The sequence below is a fragment of the Setaria italica genome, chromosome VI (assembly GCF_000263155.2).
Source record: "Setaria italica strain Yugu1 chromosome VI, Setaria_italica_v2.0, whole genome shotgun sequence".
Classification (NCBI taxonomy): domain Eukaryota; kingdom Viridiplantae; phylum Streptophyta; class Magnoliopsida; order Poales; family Poaceae; genus Setaria; species Setaria italica.
In genome coordinates this window covers 249078-266733 of record NC_028455.1, presented here as the reverse complement: position 1 = coordinate 266733, position 17656 = coordinate 249078, and the positions used below count along the sequence as shown (strand labels likewise).

At 43.9% G+C, this 17656-nt stretch overlaps 3 protein-coding genes across 3 annotated transcripts; all 3 read left to right on the top strand.

The window, feature by feature from the left end:
* The first annotated feature begins 756 nt into the window (after positions 1-756).
* On the top strand, positions 757-3029 carry LOC101780576 (transmembrane protein 18). Its single transcript, XM_004972354.2, has 4 exons — positions 757-1039; positions 1727-1832; positions 2285-2433; positions 2521-3029. Exons 1-4 carry the CDS (start codon positions 851-853, stop codon positions 2614-2616), a joined length of 540 nt encoding a protein of 179 aa, XP_004972411.1. The 5' UTR covers positions 757-850; the 3' UTR covers positions 2617-3029.
* Positions 3030-6874: 3845 nt separating this feature from the next.
* Positions 6875-8473, top strand: LOC101780181 (NAC domain-containing protein 30). Its single transcript, XM_004972353.2, has 2 exons — positions 6875-7348; positions 7467-8473. Exons 1-2 carry the CDS (start codon positions 7171-7173, stop codon positions 8195-8197), a joined length of 909 nt encoding a protein of 302 aa, XP_004972410.1. The 5' UTR covers positions 6875-7170; the 3' UTR covers positions 8198-8473.
* A 1836-nt stretch (positions 8474-10309) lies between these two features.
* On the top strand, positions 10310-16781 carry LOC101778693. Its single transcript, XM_004972349.3, has 9 exons — positions 10310-10701; positions 11790-11905; positions 12052-12657; positions 13291-13779; positions 15332-15430; positions 15556-15856; positions 15942-16165; positions 16255-16341; positions 16449-16781. Exons 1-9 carry the CDS (start codon positions 10422-10424, stop codon positions 16608-16610), a joined length of 2364 nt encoding a protein of 787 aa, XP_004972406.2. The 5' UTR covers positions 10310-10421; the 3' UTR covers positions 16611-16781.
* The last annotated feature ends 875 nt before the right edge of the window (positions 16782-17656 follow it).

Below are 17656 nucleotides of genomic sequence, written 5' to 3'. Positions count from 1 at the left end.
CTGATATGTACCGACGATCGTACCAGAGATCATCATACATGTTGTACCCATCACAGTAGATCTTGTGTGTTTGGTTTTGAGTTTCGAGATGTTGATGGGGCTGGACACTGGATTCTAACTCGGAACCTCAACCACCACTTTTAGGCTTCGTATGGTACAATGGTGAGGAGAAGTGCTTCTCAATTAGCTGCACCTGAGAGAAGTAGGCGAGCCTATCTTCTAAGTTTCAGCATAAATGGGAGTCGTTGGGAGAAGCGTGGCTAGAAAAAAAAACTAAAAAAATGAGTCGTCAAACTGGACCTTAGTCTAAGAAAATGAAATCGGCACAGTTGATCTATTTACCATTGTATTCCTTGCAAGGCATGCATCTATATTCCTAGTGACCCTGCTGTCAGGCAGTGACGACGACGATCCAAAATACTCCATCTGTCGCAAATTATCTATCACTTTGATTTTGTATTAAGTCAGAGTTATCCAATTTTAATCAAATTTGTATAAAAAATTAGTTTATTAATATAACATAAAAATTAATTCTATATTTTATTTATCTATTACTTAGAAATTTACATTTTTTTTATAAGTTTGGTAAAAAAATAGAGCCGTTTGACTTAATATAAAATGTTAGCGTGAAAAGTAATTTGGCATAGAGAGAGGGTGTACGTCCTGGCCCAACTAGCTATTTGCTACTTATATATGCGACTACGGACGGCCCAGCCCATTTCCAAAGGGACAGGCCATTTAGGAGGAGTAAGGGACGCCTGACCAGTGGGCCCCAGTTGACTTTGCTTTCTCTCGCAGTTTTGGAGGAGAGGAGAGGAGAGGGGAGGGGAGGAGATCTCGATCGAGAGAGATGGCGGAGGAGGCTGCCGCCGCGGGGTCGTCGGTGGTCGGGCGTGCTGTGGAGGAGGTGCGCTCCGCCCTCAATGAGCACGCCGACGTCGTAGCCGAGCTCTTCGGCCGCGTCTCCTCCGAGCTTCGCACCGGCTTCGCACCAGCCGTCGACTCCTTCATCGGATTCTTCCACGCCGTCGACTGGAAGGTTCCTCCTACCCACTCACTCACTAACTCATCCATCTACCCTTCCATTATGCGTGCGTGGATCTAGTCTCCTAGTGGGCGGGACGAATCGATTCATTACTTTGAATGGTATGACAGTTCAAAGATCTGAATTTTGGATAAGGGTATCGGCATGTTTGTTTGAATAATAGTATGATATGGGAATTATAGGCTCTTACTTGTGCTTTCGGTAAAAAATGAATCTTTTGAGATATTAGAAACTGATCCTACAAGCTAGCCTAGGGGCTGCCACTCACATATGCATCCTTCTAAAACTAGTGAAGCTTTGACGGCTAGGTATTTTTAATAGTAAAAATAATTATGCTTTACAAACTCACATACCAAGAATTCAACATGAATTTCCTAACTTTGCTCATCCGCTGCACAAATGTCGGGGTTAAGTGGTTATGTTTTGCTGTTGAATGGCTTCGGGCCACGTCAAACAAGTGCCAGGGAATATAATGATGAAAAAATGCAAAAGGTCCATCCTGTGACAGTTAAGCCATAAAAGCCAGCAAATGTAGTGTGATGCTGCCTTGGATTGACAGCTTTTGAAAATACAATACTTGGTCCTTGGGTGCAGCCATTATCGTTTGCTTGAATAAACTGCTTTAATGTTGTTAAGTCTAATTTTTTCATCAACTTCACCTCTTGCCTTTTGTGTTTACAGGAGCCTTGGTTGATCAGCATGCTAACGTTTCATGCCATTCTGCTGCTGGTTACCATCATCTCGAGGAGAAATGTCAATTTCCAGCTTATCTTGTCAGCGTTAACATGTGAGTTTGTTTTGTTACGGCCTTCTTCTTTCTACCCTTCAGTGTCCTTGTACCATTGTATTCATCAAATTTAATTATCTTTTTTCTCTGCCTGTGCGGTTACAGTATACCACTTTAGAACATCGTGGCAATACAATCATCGAGTACTCATTTCTGTATTGGCCAATAAAATTTGCAAAATAAGCTCAGTGTTTGTGTTTGTACCTACTTGTAACTGTCAAAATAAGGATATTTTCCGAACGTATACATCAAACTGCTAAAGCTTACCTTGACTGCCATGGCACTGCAAGTTCCTATAGTTTTGTACATAGAGCGTTCAACATGCATGGTTTGTTAACTAATGCAATATATGTGGAAGACCTGTGCTGGTTTTGTTCCATTCACATTTACATACTGATTTCTTTTAATATGATAGGATGTGATTTTATTTACCTGTTCTTGATTTGATGCAGTTTCTGGTGTATTTCTTGCTGAGAGAATAAACACCTTTCTAGGACAAAACTGGAAGAGCTTCTCTAGCCAAAACTATTTTGATTCCCAAGGCCTCTTCATTTCAGTTGTCTGGTCTGGTCCCCTCCTTTTGATAACAATCCTTATTTTGGTAATCACATTTTTCTGGTTATTTTCTGTGAATGTTGTTCCTCATCTGTTTCATTATTAGTGACCCTTTTTTCCCCTTGTTTTGTAGGTGAACACTCTTGTGACGCTCTGCATGCTGATCGTAAGGTGGAAAAGGGCAGAGCTCAGGCATCGTGCTCGCCAGGCTCGTAACAAGCAGGACTGATCTTAACCTGCATCTACGTATTTTGATGGCCTGTACGAAAGTTTCTCTATTGCTACAACTGATCTAACCAAGAATCATGTTTTCGAAAGGATGTTCATTTAGGTAGCAGAATATAATATTTCGAGATGGTCAGATTTTGCTCTTGTGGACCTTTTGGTGCGCTGTTGACCATCCATCACCCTGTAATATTGTGTCATTATTACTTTGAGCGAGGACACTAGGGCTGTGCCTATTTATACGGAAGGTGGTCTGTTCAGATGCCAAACATCGGAACTTCTTGGTACTTCTCTTTAGTTGTGTCGGCTCAGGCGCAGCAAATTCTGATTGTCATTTCCTGCTAGAATTTTTCTTTGAACAACTGAATTTAAACTATCCTTACGCAGATCTGAAATCGATGTTTGAATTTGGCTGCACCTGCTGTCAACATAAGCTGCTCCTGATGGTTTTTGGTCACTTGAGTAATCTTTTCCTACTGGTGGTACTGTGAACGTCCATTGTTTGGTGATGCAATGCATTAGTTGGGTTTGCAGCTTATACGAAGTCTTCGTGTATGCACTACTAACCTGAAGCTTTCAAGCCTAACTTGGGGTGGATTTTATTCTATGTGCTTAGTTGGTTATACACTTACACAGCAAATAAGCTATAGTATATACACTCGCACCACTGTTTTGAAGAGATCTGTAGCTCATATTTGATCAAACTTTGAACTTAACAAAAGAGTACAGGTGCGTTTGAGCCTCTGCCACCTGCATTTTATTACACCATTGTTCCCAGGAAAAAAAAGTATAATTCATGCGAAAAATTATTATAACCCATGTGTAGTGTAACTATACTTGTAAATACACTAATTGCAATTATGGTATAAACAAAAGTTTATGTACTAGGTGTCCTAAACACATGATTTTTTTCTTGCATCAACACTTGCCGTCCCTACAGCACAAATCTTGCCATTGCCACAATCTAATCTAAAGACGATAAACTGGAGTGTCAGAGCTCTCTAAACATGCTAATTAAGATGAAATTTAGCCTGTTCCTATTTAGATTTCCTCCTCCTTGGTTAAAATAAATTATATATCTTGGAGTGAAGAGATGAACCGAGCACATCAACTCTACACAGAGTATGCAACAACAAACCTTTGAACAGAAGCAAAACCGAAACATTAGAAGGTGATTGGTTGGTCAGTATTAGTGGGCCTATCCCATCCCGTCTGATGATAATGTTTAACGATTGGCAACGCACACTTTGTTTAGTCGTTACATAATTGGATGGTAGGTCCAAATGCTCTTTCCAAATCCGGATGAACTTGCGGATTTTCTGCGGGACTACTGGATTGTCTAATTCATCGTGAAGCTAGCTTTGTCTAGAACAGCTGCGGCTCGCCACATTTTAACTTCTCAATACTTTATTTGGTGACTAGCTTGCTATATATACTTTATTTTAACTTCTCAATGCATTTTCATAGTTAATATCTCCTATGTTGCAATACATTTTGACCACAAAGTTGATATATACTGCGCGTATGGAAGTATAACACAAATTCATGTAGTTAAAATTTTTAGACTAATCATCTGTCAAAGATTGAATAAAGAGACTGAACTTCGGAATGCGTGAATGCCTCAAAAAGAGAAAGGGTGCCTTCCTGAAGCCAGCAACCTAGCTAGCAAGCAGAGACCCTTCATTTACCTTATCCTGATGGATCAATTGAGTAGAAGCATTGCATTGCATTCACCAGTCTAGACAGTGACAGCCACATCCATGAGCTGACCAACCAAATATAAAAAGAACAACCATGTATGATTATTATACTGCCGACCGAGCATATACACACATACATACTGGATTGAGAATAGCAAGCGTCTCCAATGGTACGAGCTAGTAGTAGCTCTAAGAAGTTAAGTATGCAGGAGAGAAGGTAACATTGAGTATTGTGCTATGAGAGAAGTGTATCTCTTAATCTCTTTCTTTTCCCACTGTTCAACAAGTAAAATATATATTGATTTAGCTGCTGGCTAGCTCTAAGCTAGATCATTGGATAAATGTCAAATGAATATATGTCAAATGATGAACATATATGTCAAATGAATATAATTTAATTTGCTTCCCAAGGATAGGATGTGATCCTCTTCTGCTCAGGTAGCTTAATTAGCTAGTGGCGGTCCCACTGATGGAACGACTGACAATCGAAACGCATGGCATCATCCACAATCTGCCAACAGCAGCTAGTATAGCAACAGCTGAGGTGCCTGATTAGATTGGTGGTGGGCTCCACGCGCATAAGCGTCCTCATGCACTTTTTCCTGTCAAAACTGAAACTGAACCTTGCTAGCTGCTGGCGTCTGTCCCAAGCATATATCGCATGCAGCTAGCCTTGCAGCACAATATAACGGCGCAATTGTTTTATGCGTGCGCGCGTGTGACAAGTTGCAAGGCCATGAGCAGTTTTTAATCTAAGTATTATACTGTGCATGTGTAATGTGTTGCAGAGAGTACTTGTTTGATATGTTATTATGTGAACATACATCATCAAAAAGGTTAATTTGAGTGTGTCCTCGATCTTGCATTATTAAGACAATATAATCACGCATACTGATCTCCTCGATCGACTCCCATGCATGTTCTTTTTTTTTCTCGAAACACGGTGAACATACTACTTAGTAGGGGATCTACTCACAGAAAAAAAAACAAACATATGCAATTGATCGACAGCTGATGGAAGATGTACTTTTTCTCATGCTTTTTTTTTGTGAGAATTTTTTGACGTATCAACCATGCATAAATCCCAACGAGAGTAAAGTTCATCTTCGAACATACATGATGCATCACTTTCGCTTCATGCCGACCTGTTGTTGCCAAGATTGTCTGCTGAGGTTTGTTTGTTCTCAAGCCTCAACTGGCTAGCTAGCCAAAGGATCGGACTTGCACACAGCAAGTCCCTTTCACGTATTGTTAGTGGGGTGGTGGTGGTCGCTTCTGGACTACTTAATTATATGTAGTTAGTGTTTATATTAACCGACCAAACAAAGCTAGCTTCCTTCTCTCTCACACACAAATCTCTGCACGCATGTCCCTCTAGAATCTTAGACCGCTACTCGCTCTTTCTCTACGCGCTAGCTGCCGTACCTTAGTTGTAGCTACATCATCTCTCTCTCTCTCTCTCTCTCTCTCTCTCTCTCTCTCTACATCATGATCACATACTGCATGAGAAAAATAACCTTTGACCCATCTATAAATAGGTTACCAAGCTCCCTGTACTAACCAGCTTATTAGATCGATCGAGTTCTACATGCCAGCACTCCTTATCAGCCCCGGCCGTTTTACCTGCTTTCATCAGCTAAGACCTGTATCTTGACGTTTGATTGGTGAGTGCCAAACTGCCAATAATCAAGGCATTGATCATGCACATATCAATTTCGTGTTATGTTTGCATGTATGTATAAGTTGGTCGGTTGTTCGAACCATCTTATTAATTGGGTAGGAAAGTAAAGGAAGTTAAAAGAAAAATGAAGCATCACATAGAGCTACCAGTAGTACTACTCCTTCCGTTACTATTCGCTTTAACTTTTACTTTTTTAAGTATATAGCTTTTGATTTGCACCTAGATATATATTATATCTAGATACAAAAGTTATGTATCTAGAAAAACCAAAACAAATAGTAATTTGGGACGGAGGGAGTACTAATTAAAGATAGAATGTGTGTGTGTATTGTATCCGATGGACATATAGATTATGTGGCCAACACTTGCTGCAGCTAGTAGGTGAGAGAGAGAGCGGAGGAGAGTATATGTGGTAGCTAGTACTGGTATATGCATGATGTATGGCTGGTGGAGGATGAGTGAGAGGAGCCAGCAGATGAGAGGCCTGAAGTGCACTCCAAGCTAAGGAAGAATATATGTGCTATCTATGCATACACTCTACCTTCCAGCAGTCCGCCAAAAAGCTACCTTCTTGTTAACCAGCTTCATTCTCCAATGCAATTTTAATTTCACGCATGTACCCTCTACAAAAGTAGCTATCTGGTACCCTGCCCTACCCTATGGCATTGGCATGCATCTGTCTTGTGTTGGTCTTACTAGTACTTTCGTCCTACTATCATCCTACTTTGGTATGCCACAAGCTAAGCCGGCTGTAATTAACTAATTAATTAATTTTCAGCTCTATCTTGATCTCTTAGATTGTCATCTGTAACCAAAATAGCCAGGTACATGGATATATGCATGTGTGTGTACGGGTACGAGTATGGTGCAACTACTGAACGTTGCATTGGTTAGCTAGCTAGCTAGGTCTACCATACGTCCATACCACCTCTCTAGCTGCTGGGCGCTGCTGCTGCTAGCTTATTCTTCTTCCATCACACACATCTCTCTTCATTCTTCTTCCCTGCTGGTACTTACTGGTAGCACCTATCTATTTGTAGGAGCCGAGAGCCAGAATCCATCCAATTCCTCTCCATCATATCGACCTAGTTGCGCGCACGTACATATACGATCTATCTCATCTCATCTCATCTCATCTCATCTCATCTCCCATCGATCGATCCAGTTGCAGATCGAAATGGATCATCATCAGCAGCAGCAGCCTGCGCCATGCGTGCCCCCAGGGTTCAGGTTCCACCCCACGGAGGAGGAGCTGGTGGGGTACTACCTCGCCCGCAAGGTGGCCGCCCAGAAGATCGACCTCGACATCATCAGGGAGGTGGATCTCTACAGGATCGAGCCATGGGATCTCCAAGGTGGGGTACATACAGCTTGTTCTTCTTCTTCTTCTTCTTGGATTATTGATTCCTCTACTTATGTACATCAATGGACAATTGAGATTTGAGACCTATATATGATGCTGCATGGATGCAGAGAGGTGCAGCTACTACGGCGGCGCCGGCGGCCAGGACGAAGAGCCCGCCGAGTACTACTTCTTCAGCTACAAGGACCGCAAGTACCCCAGCGGCACCCGCACCAACCGCGCCACCGCCGCCGGCTTCTGGAAGGCCACCGGCAGGGACAAGCCCGTGCTTAGCTCCTCCTCCTCCAGGTCGTCATCCCTCGGCGGCGTCGGCGTCATAGGCATGAGGAAGACGCTCGTCTTCTACCGCGGCCGCGCGCCCAACGGCAGGAAGACCGACTGGATCATCCACGAGTACCGCCTCCAGAACAATGAGCACGCGCCGGCGCAGGAGGAAGGATGGGTCGTCTGCCGCGCCTTCCAGAAGCCCATGCCCAACCAGCAGCAGAGGCACGCCTGCTACGCCGCCGCCGCCGCCGCCGGATATCCGGCCGGCGGATACCCCAGCTACTACTACATGAGCGGTGCCGGCGCTGCAGCTCCGGCGCTGCTTCATCACGACCACAACAACAGCTTGGCAGCGGAGTCCAAGCTGCAGGTGCAGCTCCTCGCCGACATGCCGCCGCTCCAGAGCCCAGCCATCGACGCCGCCGCCCACAGCTACGACCAACAATCTGCGGTGGAGTCGTCGGCGGTCGACTGGAACCTGCTCAGCAGCCTGCTGCCGTCGGCGCAGCTCAACTTCCACCAGCAGCCGGCTTCTCCTCCTTCTTGCTCCAAGAACAACAACAACGACCTGTGATCCGTCACCATTATTACATTCACGACTGATTATACAAACGTGTATTGACGACGAGTAGCTATATATTTTGTAGGGTGTATTCATCATTATATTTCACTGAGAGAGATCTGGAACTGATTCATCAGCTACCACCACTTACCACTAGCTAGTTGTCATGCATATACTGAATTCCTGATCCATTTGTTCCTGCTACATATATGCAACTGTATTATTGATCACAACACAACATCATTTCATTGCCTATAAACTATATGTATGGATGGTTTAATTTTCTCTTGTTTTTGACTTGTTTCGTTCCGCACAAGGAAAAAAAATCTATGTACGTGCAGCCTCCTTTAATTTTGGACGACATATATGATTCTTTTTTCATGCTTTGCATATGCATTTTAGATTTATTTTCATACATATCTTTCAATTTGCTAGTTTTAAATGTTCCAAGCTAATTAGAATTCTCTACTAGCTCAAGTAGTCTTCACTGCCATTAATCAGCGTGAAAATGAAGCCGGCCGATAGCAGCTCCCACTACCACTGCAATGATGGCACGGTTGTTCATGTAATCATCAACTCCGATCTTCTATGATCCACGTACTTGCTTAAGTAACTGATCGAATCTATCCAATTTATTTTGCATAATATTATTACAAGCAATGTCTCTGTCGTCTTCGCAGACAAGGAAGAATTAAATGTTGATGGAGCTCTATTCTCTTTTCACTTTTTTTTTCTTAATCAAATGCACTGAGGGTGTTCTTGCAGAAGATGTTAAACAAAAATACATAATAACTTATCATAATATTTTATACAAATCGCACAAAACCGTAATTTTTCCCCCCACTTTTTGTGTATATTCTACTGGACATAATGTTTTTGGTGTAGTTTTGTGTTAATATGGGTGCAAAAAGGTACTTTTGAAGACAAATATACTTGTACCATTTTCTAATATCCCAAATTAAAAAAATATCTGGAACCAAAGTTTAAAGTATTTTTTTATAGTTTGGTGTCAATATTTGTAGTTTAGCCTTTCACTAGAGCACATTGATCAAATTTTTTGAAAGAACAACATTTAGAAAAGGGCAAGGAGTTCTCTGATCCTTTTCCATAAGCTCCGCATCATCAAGAAACTAGTACTAGACACTACTCTTTCAATGCAAACACTACTATTCCATACTTAAATTTAATACTACTCATCTCTTATTATGTCTTGGATGGTGTGTAGAAATTAGGTCTCATGCAAGACCTGATTTTCTTCTCTTTATTCATTTACTCCCTTGCCACATCATCTTTTTATTCTAGGTAGCAGCTTATTTAATTCTATGGACGCCATCCTAGTCATTGGGTTGGGCTGCCCTAAATAGGAGAAAAGGGTTGACTCAGTTTTCAAGAGAAATCAAGCCCAAAAACCATAGCACCACACGTTTGTTAAGAAAAACCGGCAAAAACTCAAACCCAGGCCAAGCCTAGCTACTAGGATGAGTAATCCCACAACGGAGGCCATCATTTGTTATCGTTTCAAGCTTTGTATATCGACAAATAGATAACAAATCACCAAGTATTTTGGGATTATGTTTATGTTATTAGAAGTATAGAAATACTTTAAGTTATTACACCTAAGTGATTATTTTACACAACCTTTTTTTAGCACAACGCAACCTTTTTAAGAGGGAATGTTGCGTAGCTTTCTGCAGTTAGAAAGCATGTTAGGCCCAAAGACTGTGTGGGCTGCTGGGGTGGTAAGTGGGCTAGGTTCTAACTGCAGAAACATGGGCCGTATCTTTTGGTTATGTTCTCTTTTCATTATTTCTGATATGCCTTTTCTTTTATTGGTGTGAATAATCACGTATATTATATTGCATTTTGGATCTTCATGGAATTAATAATATTACCTTTTCCTTCCATGGTGTAACTCTATGTAAGCTCTGACTGCCAAGTATCACAGATTTATTGTGAAGGAAGACCTCATTTTTGTGAGCATGGAAACCAAAACAAAGTTGTAACTCATAAGCAAATGACTGCAGGAAGAAGCAATTGTTTGTAAGATAATTCTAGGACTTTGCAGAAATGATGTGATATTGTGATGTGATGGGGGCGGCAAGGGTAGGCCATAAACAATTTATTGTTTGTATAATACATACAAAATTAGGCAAATCGTCATCCAAACCAAACCCAAGCAAGGGAAGAAGCCGAGCCTCTCATCACTCATCAGTCGCCGCCGCCGGGGAATCGGAGGATGAGCGGCGGGGGCGGCGGCGCGGCGGACTCCCGCGTGGAGACCATCTCCCGGCTGGCGCAGTGGCGGATCGAGAGCCTGGGCCCCTGCTCGTACCGGCGGTCGGAGCCCTTCAGGCTGGGCATCTGGAACTGGTACCTGTCGGTGGAGAAGAGCCGGTCGGTGTGCATCCGCCTCTTCCCGGAGCCCGGCCGGGTGGCCAAGGACCAGCCCCCTCTCGCCCGATTCATCCTCCGCGTCACCTGCCCAGGCCCGCCGCGACGATCCTGCGCATCCCCTGGTATTTTCTTTCTTTCTTTCTTTCTTTCTTTCTTTCTTTCTTTCTTTGCCTATGCATTTTACTGTATTCGAAGTGCAGCAAAACAGTGTGCTTCTTATGTCAGTTGTACTCCTAGATTACATGCCTTTATTGTTCAGTCACTAGAGCCATTGACCAACTTAACTTTAGCCTGATTAGCTGACCATTTCCTATCCATGATGCCTGTGAGTCTTATGACAGGCAACAATAGGCCTGCAGAGAGCTTCCTTATGCCATCTGCTCACTGAATCTCTATCGCTTAGTGATATGATCTTCTCTGAAAAAACATAAGGAACATAATAGGACAAGCTGGAAATGTACCCCGATGGGATGATGATGCTTTTGGTTTTACTTCACACGAAAACATTCGCAAGCCCAAAACAGTTGCTAATCAGAAAGTACTAACTTGAAGCCCACTACTAATCAAGTAAACATCATCCTAGCCTCTGCTTCTTGACGAATGCAAACTGTGTATTCCAACTGCGAATAAGCACCAGTGACTAACTGGAGTCTTGAGGCAGCAGAAAAGACCATGACAGTATTTGGACGTTGGTTGCACTCGCATCCTTTATGTCGATAGATGAAATCAAAGTAGGATCTTGCCTCAGTGCTCTCCAGCATTAGGAGGACTAAACTTTAGGAAAGTCATATCGGATGTTCGGACGCTAATTAGGAGGACTAAACATGAGTTAATTATAAAACTAACTGCAGAACCCCTATACTAATTCGCTAGACGAATCTATTAAACCTAATTAATCCATCATTAGCAAATGGTTACTGTAGCACCACATTGTTAAATCATGGACTAATTAGGCTTAATAGATTCGTCTCGCGAATTAGACTCCATCTGTGCAATTAGTTTTGTGATTAGATTATATTTAATACTTTTAATTAGTATATAAACATCTAATGTGACATGTCCTAAATTACGCCGGATCCAAACATGTCCTAAGGGCGTGATGGGTTTTCACCATGCCATGCCTGCTATTAGTTTCTCTCTCTTTTTTATTGCCTAGTCTCCGTGCTGCTGTAATGGCCTCTTCTTCTTACCCTTTTCCTGTGCGTGGCAGTGCAAGAGCAGCTTCTCCGGACCAGCGATGACTTTGTGTGGCAAGTTGACGTCATGTCCCATGGGCGTTTCACAATCGATGTTGAGTTTCTGGACCTGAGGGTAGCCACAAACAATGCAAGTACCTACCTCTGGCCTTGTTTTGTTTTATTTTATTTCGTAGAACATGTTCCATTGGCTCCTATGTTATGCTATGCAGAAGCCCTTCTTCCATGGATGGATAGTAATTGAACTAAACGCCACCCAATTAATACTGCTGACAGGCTACTGAATCATCCTCGTCAATCTGGCCGAATGAAGGCATGGTGCAGAGGATCGCTAGCAAGAGCACTCTGGGCTGCCTCTCCCGCCTGCTGACGGAGTCGATCCACACCGATGTGACCATCAACACGACCGACGGCGTCCTCAAAGCCCACAAGGCTATCCTTGCAGCCTGCTCTCCCGTGTTCGAGAGCATGTTCGTGCACGACCTCAAGGAGAAGGAGTCGTCCACGATCGACATCAGCGACATGTGCCTGGAGTCCTGCTCGGCGCTGCTGGGTTTCATCTACGGGGCGATCGAGCCGGAGCAGTTCTGGAAGCACCGGCTGCCGCTGCTGGCGGCGGCGAACAAGTACGGCATCGGCGACATCAAGGGCTGCTGCGAGGAGAGCCTGCTGGAGGACATCAACTCGAGCAACGTCCTGGAGAGGCTCCACGTGGCGTGGCTGTACCAGCTGGAGAGGCTGAAGAAAGGGTGCCTGAGCTACCTGTTTGTGTTTGGGAAGATCTACGACGTGAGGGATGAGATCCATAGCTTCTTCCACCACGCGGACCGGGAGCTGATGCTGGAGATGTTCCAGGAGGTGCTCAGCGTGTGGAAGCCCATATGAATACGATTTGGGCATTGTTCTGGAAGCCCATATGAATATGTTATGCAGCATGATGTGTGAGCAAGTATATAAGTCAGAGATGTATAAGAAGAATCCACGCGGTTACACATGTTTGTGTGGAAGAAGCAATCAATCCAGCTTTGGCGTGCTGTGCTGTGAATTGGTCTTGTTCTAGATACGGATCAATCCAACAATCAAACCAGGCTTACTAGTCCGACACGCACGCTGGTGTTTGGAACCAATCGCGTGTCGGAGAAAACAACATAGATCGTGTGACATTTTCATCGCAGGTAGGCTGATGTGCTACCTGTACTACTGTACACGTGTCGTCGTCCTCCTCTTCAGAGTAGCTAGGTACGTACAGGTGTTCTAGAATAGAATCCGGGCTGAGAGGAGAGGGACACGGCAGTGGGAAGAAGAAGAAGATACGAACAAGATTTGTGTTGTGCTGAGATACGGATATGATGGTGACACATTGCATGTTTTTGGGTTGAATTTGTCATGGGTTCGTTTTAGTTTGGTGATGATGATTTGAATTGGCAATCAACCATCAATCTGACGGTGTTTCATCAACCAATCATTCAGAGTTTTAAGTTTCTTAAAAACAATCAGAGTTGTCTCGTAATTTAATTAACTGACCTCCCCGCGTCATGTGCTGTTGGTTGCAAGAAAGGCCACCACCGAGTCGTCTCGTCTCCTCCTCCTAACCAAACGTATACAAACCCAACCACCTCCACCACCAACACGCGGCCTCCTCCTCCTCCTGTCGATCGCCGCGCGCAACTAATGGCGCCGCCCAGCCGGCTGCTGCTCCTCACCGTCGCCCTGGCCGCCACCCTGCTTGGACCAGCGAGCGCCGCGCAGGTGGGCGACACCTGCTCCTCCGACGGCGGATGCGGCGCCGGCCTGCACTGCAGCGCCTGCGGCGGCGGCGGGGACAAGCTGTGCACGCGCGCGGTGCCCATCAACCCGGCGACCCACGGCACCGGCCTGCCCTTCAACAACTACTCGTGGCTCACCACGCACAACTCCTTCGCCCTCACCGGAGCCGCCTCCGCCACCGGCGCCTCCATCATCTCCCCAACCAACCAGGAGGACACCGTCACCGCCCAGCTCAAGGTCAGTAAAGTCCAGTTCGTTCCTATACTAACTCCGACGATGATGCCGCCGCCGCGGCCGGAATCGCGCGGGGTGGTTGCTCGATCTGTGTGCGCGCGTGCGTGGGCCCGCCGGACCACCACAACGTGTCGGCGTGCCAGCTAGACTTGCTCATGTCTCATGTCTGCTTTAATCTTATCTCTTCATCTCCGGCCAGGCCTCTGCTAGTCTACTACTGTGCATGAAATTGAATCCATGTATGATATGATATCCATCTGCTTGCATTGCATTTCTATCATCCATTCTACGTACCAATAACCATTTTATTGTCTAGTGAAGTTTTACCCAACAGAAAGCTTACACCTTTCCTGTGGCCTCAAACTAAAAGCTGCCGGAAGCTTACACGAACGGCGCATTCAGCCTCACTTCATCTTTTGCCTTTCTCGGAGGAATAACATTGTGCTCAACTTTTCTTTTTACAAATTACTTTACGAAAGAGCAGTGGGTTTTTCTCCACTTTTATTTCGTTACTGAATGTATATGTAACTTTACTTGCACGTGGATGTAACTAGGCTCCATGTCACCATGGATTATATTATTCTGTCCATGTTGCCTATTTATTTTATTCTTCTTTTCATTTTTTAAAAAAATTAAAACTCCAACAGCAGTGATAAAGAAACTGGCATTTTTGGGCTCAACAGCTAGACAACACCTAATGTCACCACCAAAGTCAGCTCAAGAGCCTTGCTTGTATTTTCTTGCCACCTCACAGAGATTCTTGTTCCTATACATTGTCTTCCTCACATGCTGCACAATCAATGTTCAATAATAATAATTAAGTGCACCTAATTGCCATAAACTACTAGTAGTCACAGTACTGCTTTGTTCCCTAGACACCTTGGCGACGAGTTTAATGTAATTCAGACTCGGACGCGGTTTGTCTGTTGCCTCTATCCAACTCATGAAGCCAAAAACAAGAGTTGCTGATTTGATTGCTTGATGTTGTTTGTCAAACATAAATAGGCCTCACATAAATCATGTCCAGTTCACGCATTATGCTCTCAAGGTGTCGTTTGCTTTCTTCTTAAGAAAACCAAGGGACCACGCTTATATTATTTAATTGTCAAGTGGTGTCTGGAACTCAAGATCTTAGTGTAGGAGATATTAAATTACAGTTGTTGCCATGTTGGTGTTTTCAGCTACTAGTACTGCTATTCACGTTTCAAAAGTAAGCTGACATCTAGATAAAGTTAGTAATCACAGAGGCACTCAGGAGTCAGGTCTGTGTTCCTCAACTGGGTGGAAGGTAGAGATAAGCTTAATCCGACACTGTGCAGCTTAGCAGGCTATTACTATGCTCCCTATTGCTGTGAGAATTATGTTGGCAATTTTCTACTGAGCAAAGCACGCCTAAAACAGTTCAGTTTTGCAGTTAACAAATAATTTTCATTGTTGGACCCTTATCATTTAGTGCTAATCTGCTAGAGTATTGGCATACTATGATGTAGAGGCCTTTATCTAAAATTTTTTCTCACATTAGTCGTGTAACTTATTCTTGATTATATGCATGCAGAATGGTGTTAGGGGATTGATGCTTGACACTTACGACTTCAACAATGATGTCTGGCTCTGCCACTCATTTGGTGGGCAATGCTACAACATCACTGCCTTTGTAAGATTATACTACTTGCTAAACATTCTTCTCTTTTGATTCCTGAAAAGTTAGTACATTATATATATTTGTGTTGTGATTCCAATCCTGAGTTGTTGTTCCTTCTGTTTTTTTTTACTGTTCAGCAACCAGCCATCAATGTCTTCAAAGAAATCCAGACATTTCTTGATGCAAACCCGTCAGAAGTAATCACGATTTTTCTAGAAGACTACACCGCTACAGGGTCCTTGCCGAAAGTATTCAATGCTTCGGGCCTTATGAAGTATTGGTTCCCGGTGGCTAAAATGCCAAAGAGCGGTGGCAACTGGCCTTTGCTCAAGGACATGATCAGCCAGAACCAGCGCCTGCTGGTCTTCACATCAAAGAAATCAAAGGAAGCAAGCGAGGGGATCGCATTCGAGTGGAACTATGTGGTGGAAAACCAATGTAGGTTCACTATATATGGCTGGTGAAGTTTTAATATTTTTTTTCCATGACAGTTTCGTTAAGCAGATCTGCCTTATCCGTGCAGATGGAAATGATGGTATGGTAGCAGGTAAATGCCCCAACCGCGCAGAGTCACCGGCCATGGATTCCAAAAGCCAGTCGCTTGTTCTGATGAACTTCTTCACGACTGACCCGAGCCAGACCGGTGTTTGTGGGAATAACTCAGCGCCGCTTGTTAGCATGCTGAAAACGTGCCATGCTGCCTCAGGCAATCGGTGGCCCAACTTCATCGCTGTCGATTTTTACATGGTGCGGTAAACATGCATGCATAGGCTAGGCCGCTAGGGAAATGTTTGTTTCTTTTCATAAGCATTTTTCTTAACATTTGGCTGGCGCAGAGGAGCGATGGCGGAGGAGCTCCCCTAGCGACGGATGTGGCAAATGGCCATATGGTATGCGGATGCGACAACATCGCTTATTGCAAGGTAAGGAACGAAGGGCTAGCTGCTTGGTAGCCGTTTCTTTCTGATCTGTACATGTCTCTAAACGTACAGCACCCAACATAGCTGATGAATGTGTGAGTGAGATGCAGGCCAATTCGACGTTCGGGACCTGCGTGATACCACCACCGCCGCCGCCATCACCACCCACGCCCGGCCGCAGAGGTGCAGGAGCAGGCGATGCGAGTGCGGCAACGGGGCGGTCTCATCATCAATGGAGCTTCTTCCTGGGACTGGCGTTGTTGCTCTGCTAAGAATGACCAATTCATGCATTGAGGCCTTGTGCTTCCGGCGGCAACTTGATTTGGTTTTGCTTTGGTTTGTAACCTCTAATTTTGCCTGAGCAGCTGTATATTATATATATGTGTTTGAGTTAGTGAGAAAAGCGATGCGGAAATCAATTAAATCATCATTCGTTCCTTCAATTAACTGTCTTGTTTTAAATTATAAATATATGTTTTATAATATGCTGCATCAGCAGTAGCTAAAGAAAACTTTGCAGGAACGGTTGCTGCTCGCAGATCGAAACTACTGTGAAGAGAGCATCCAGTGACGTACCAGGTGGAGTATATATAGCATCAAACTTAACACAGGATATATTCTGGTTGCTGTAAATCTGTAACATTTCCAACTTGAAAGCCACCACCATGGCAACAACTTTTTGACCTGCTGCGCGTGTAGTTGAAGTTTGGCTCAAAACAAGCTAGTAATTAACCACTACTTTAGTTGCATCTTCTTCCAGAGAATATATAGTAAGAACCGTATGCTGGCTTTGTACAAGATCACACACGAAATCGACTAATGAGGCCCGGAAACTGCTACGGCGGCCACTCCAATGTTCCCACTCAACCACCCCCGCATCCTCCTCCTGATATCCACTTTCTTTTATTTTTCAAAACTCCTCCGGCTGTCATCGAATTGCCTAGCCATGGATCTTGCACAAATCCATATTCCATGTCTCGAGTCACTGGTATTGCTCAGTGGCGGATGACGGCTACAACTACCCCAATATCGTCTCAAGATGCTCAAGGATTCTAACCACCAAAATTCTCACAAACGGCGGCTATAATATATGAAGTACAGCAGCACAAAAGATCTTGCAGGTTTCATTATATTATTGCAACGTGAAAAATGACAACATAAGGATGCAGCACCTAGCACAAAAGAAAATTCAAAACTTGGACTTTCTAACGATTGCAGTATCCAGAATGAGTAGGAGAAACATCGGCAAAAGTAAGTTGAATACAAGACAAAGGAACAATATATCAAATTTTCATCATCCAGAATGAAATAGGAGACA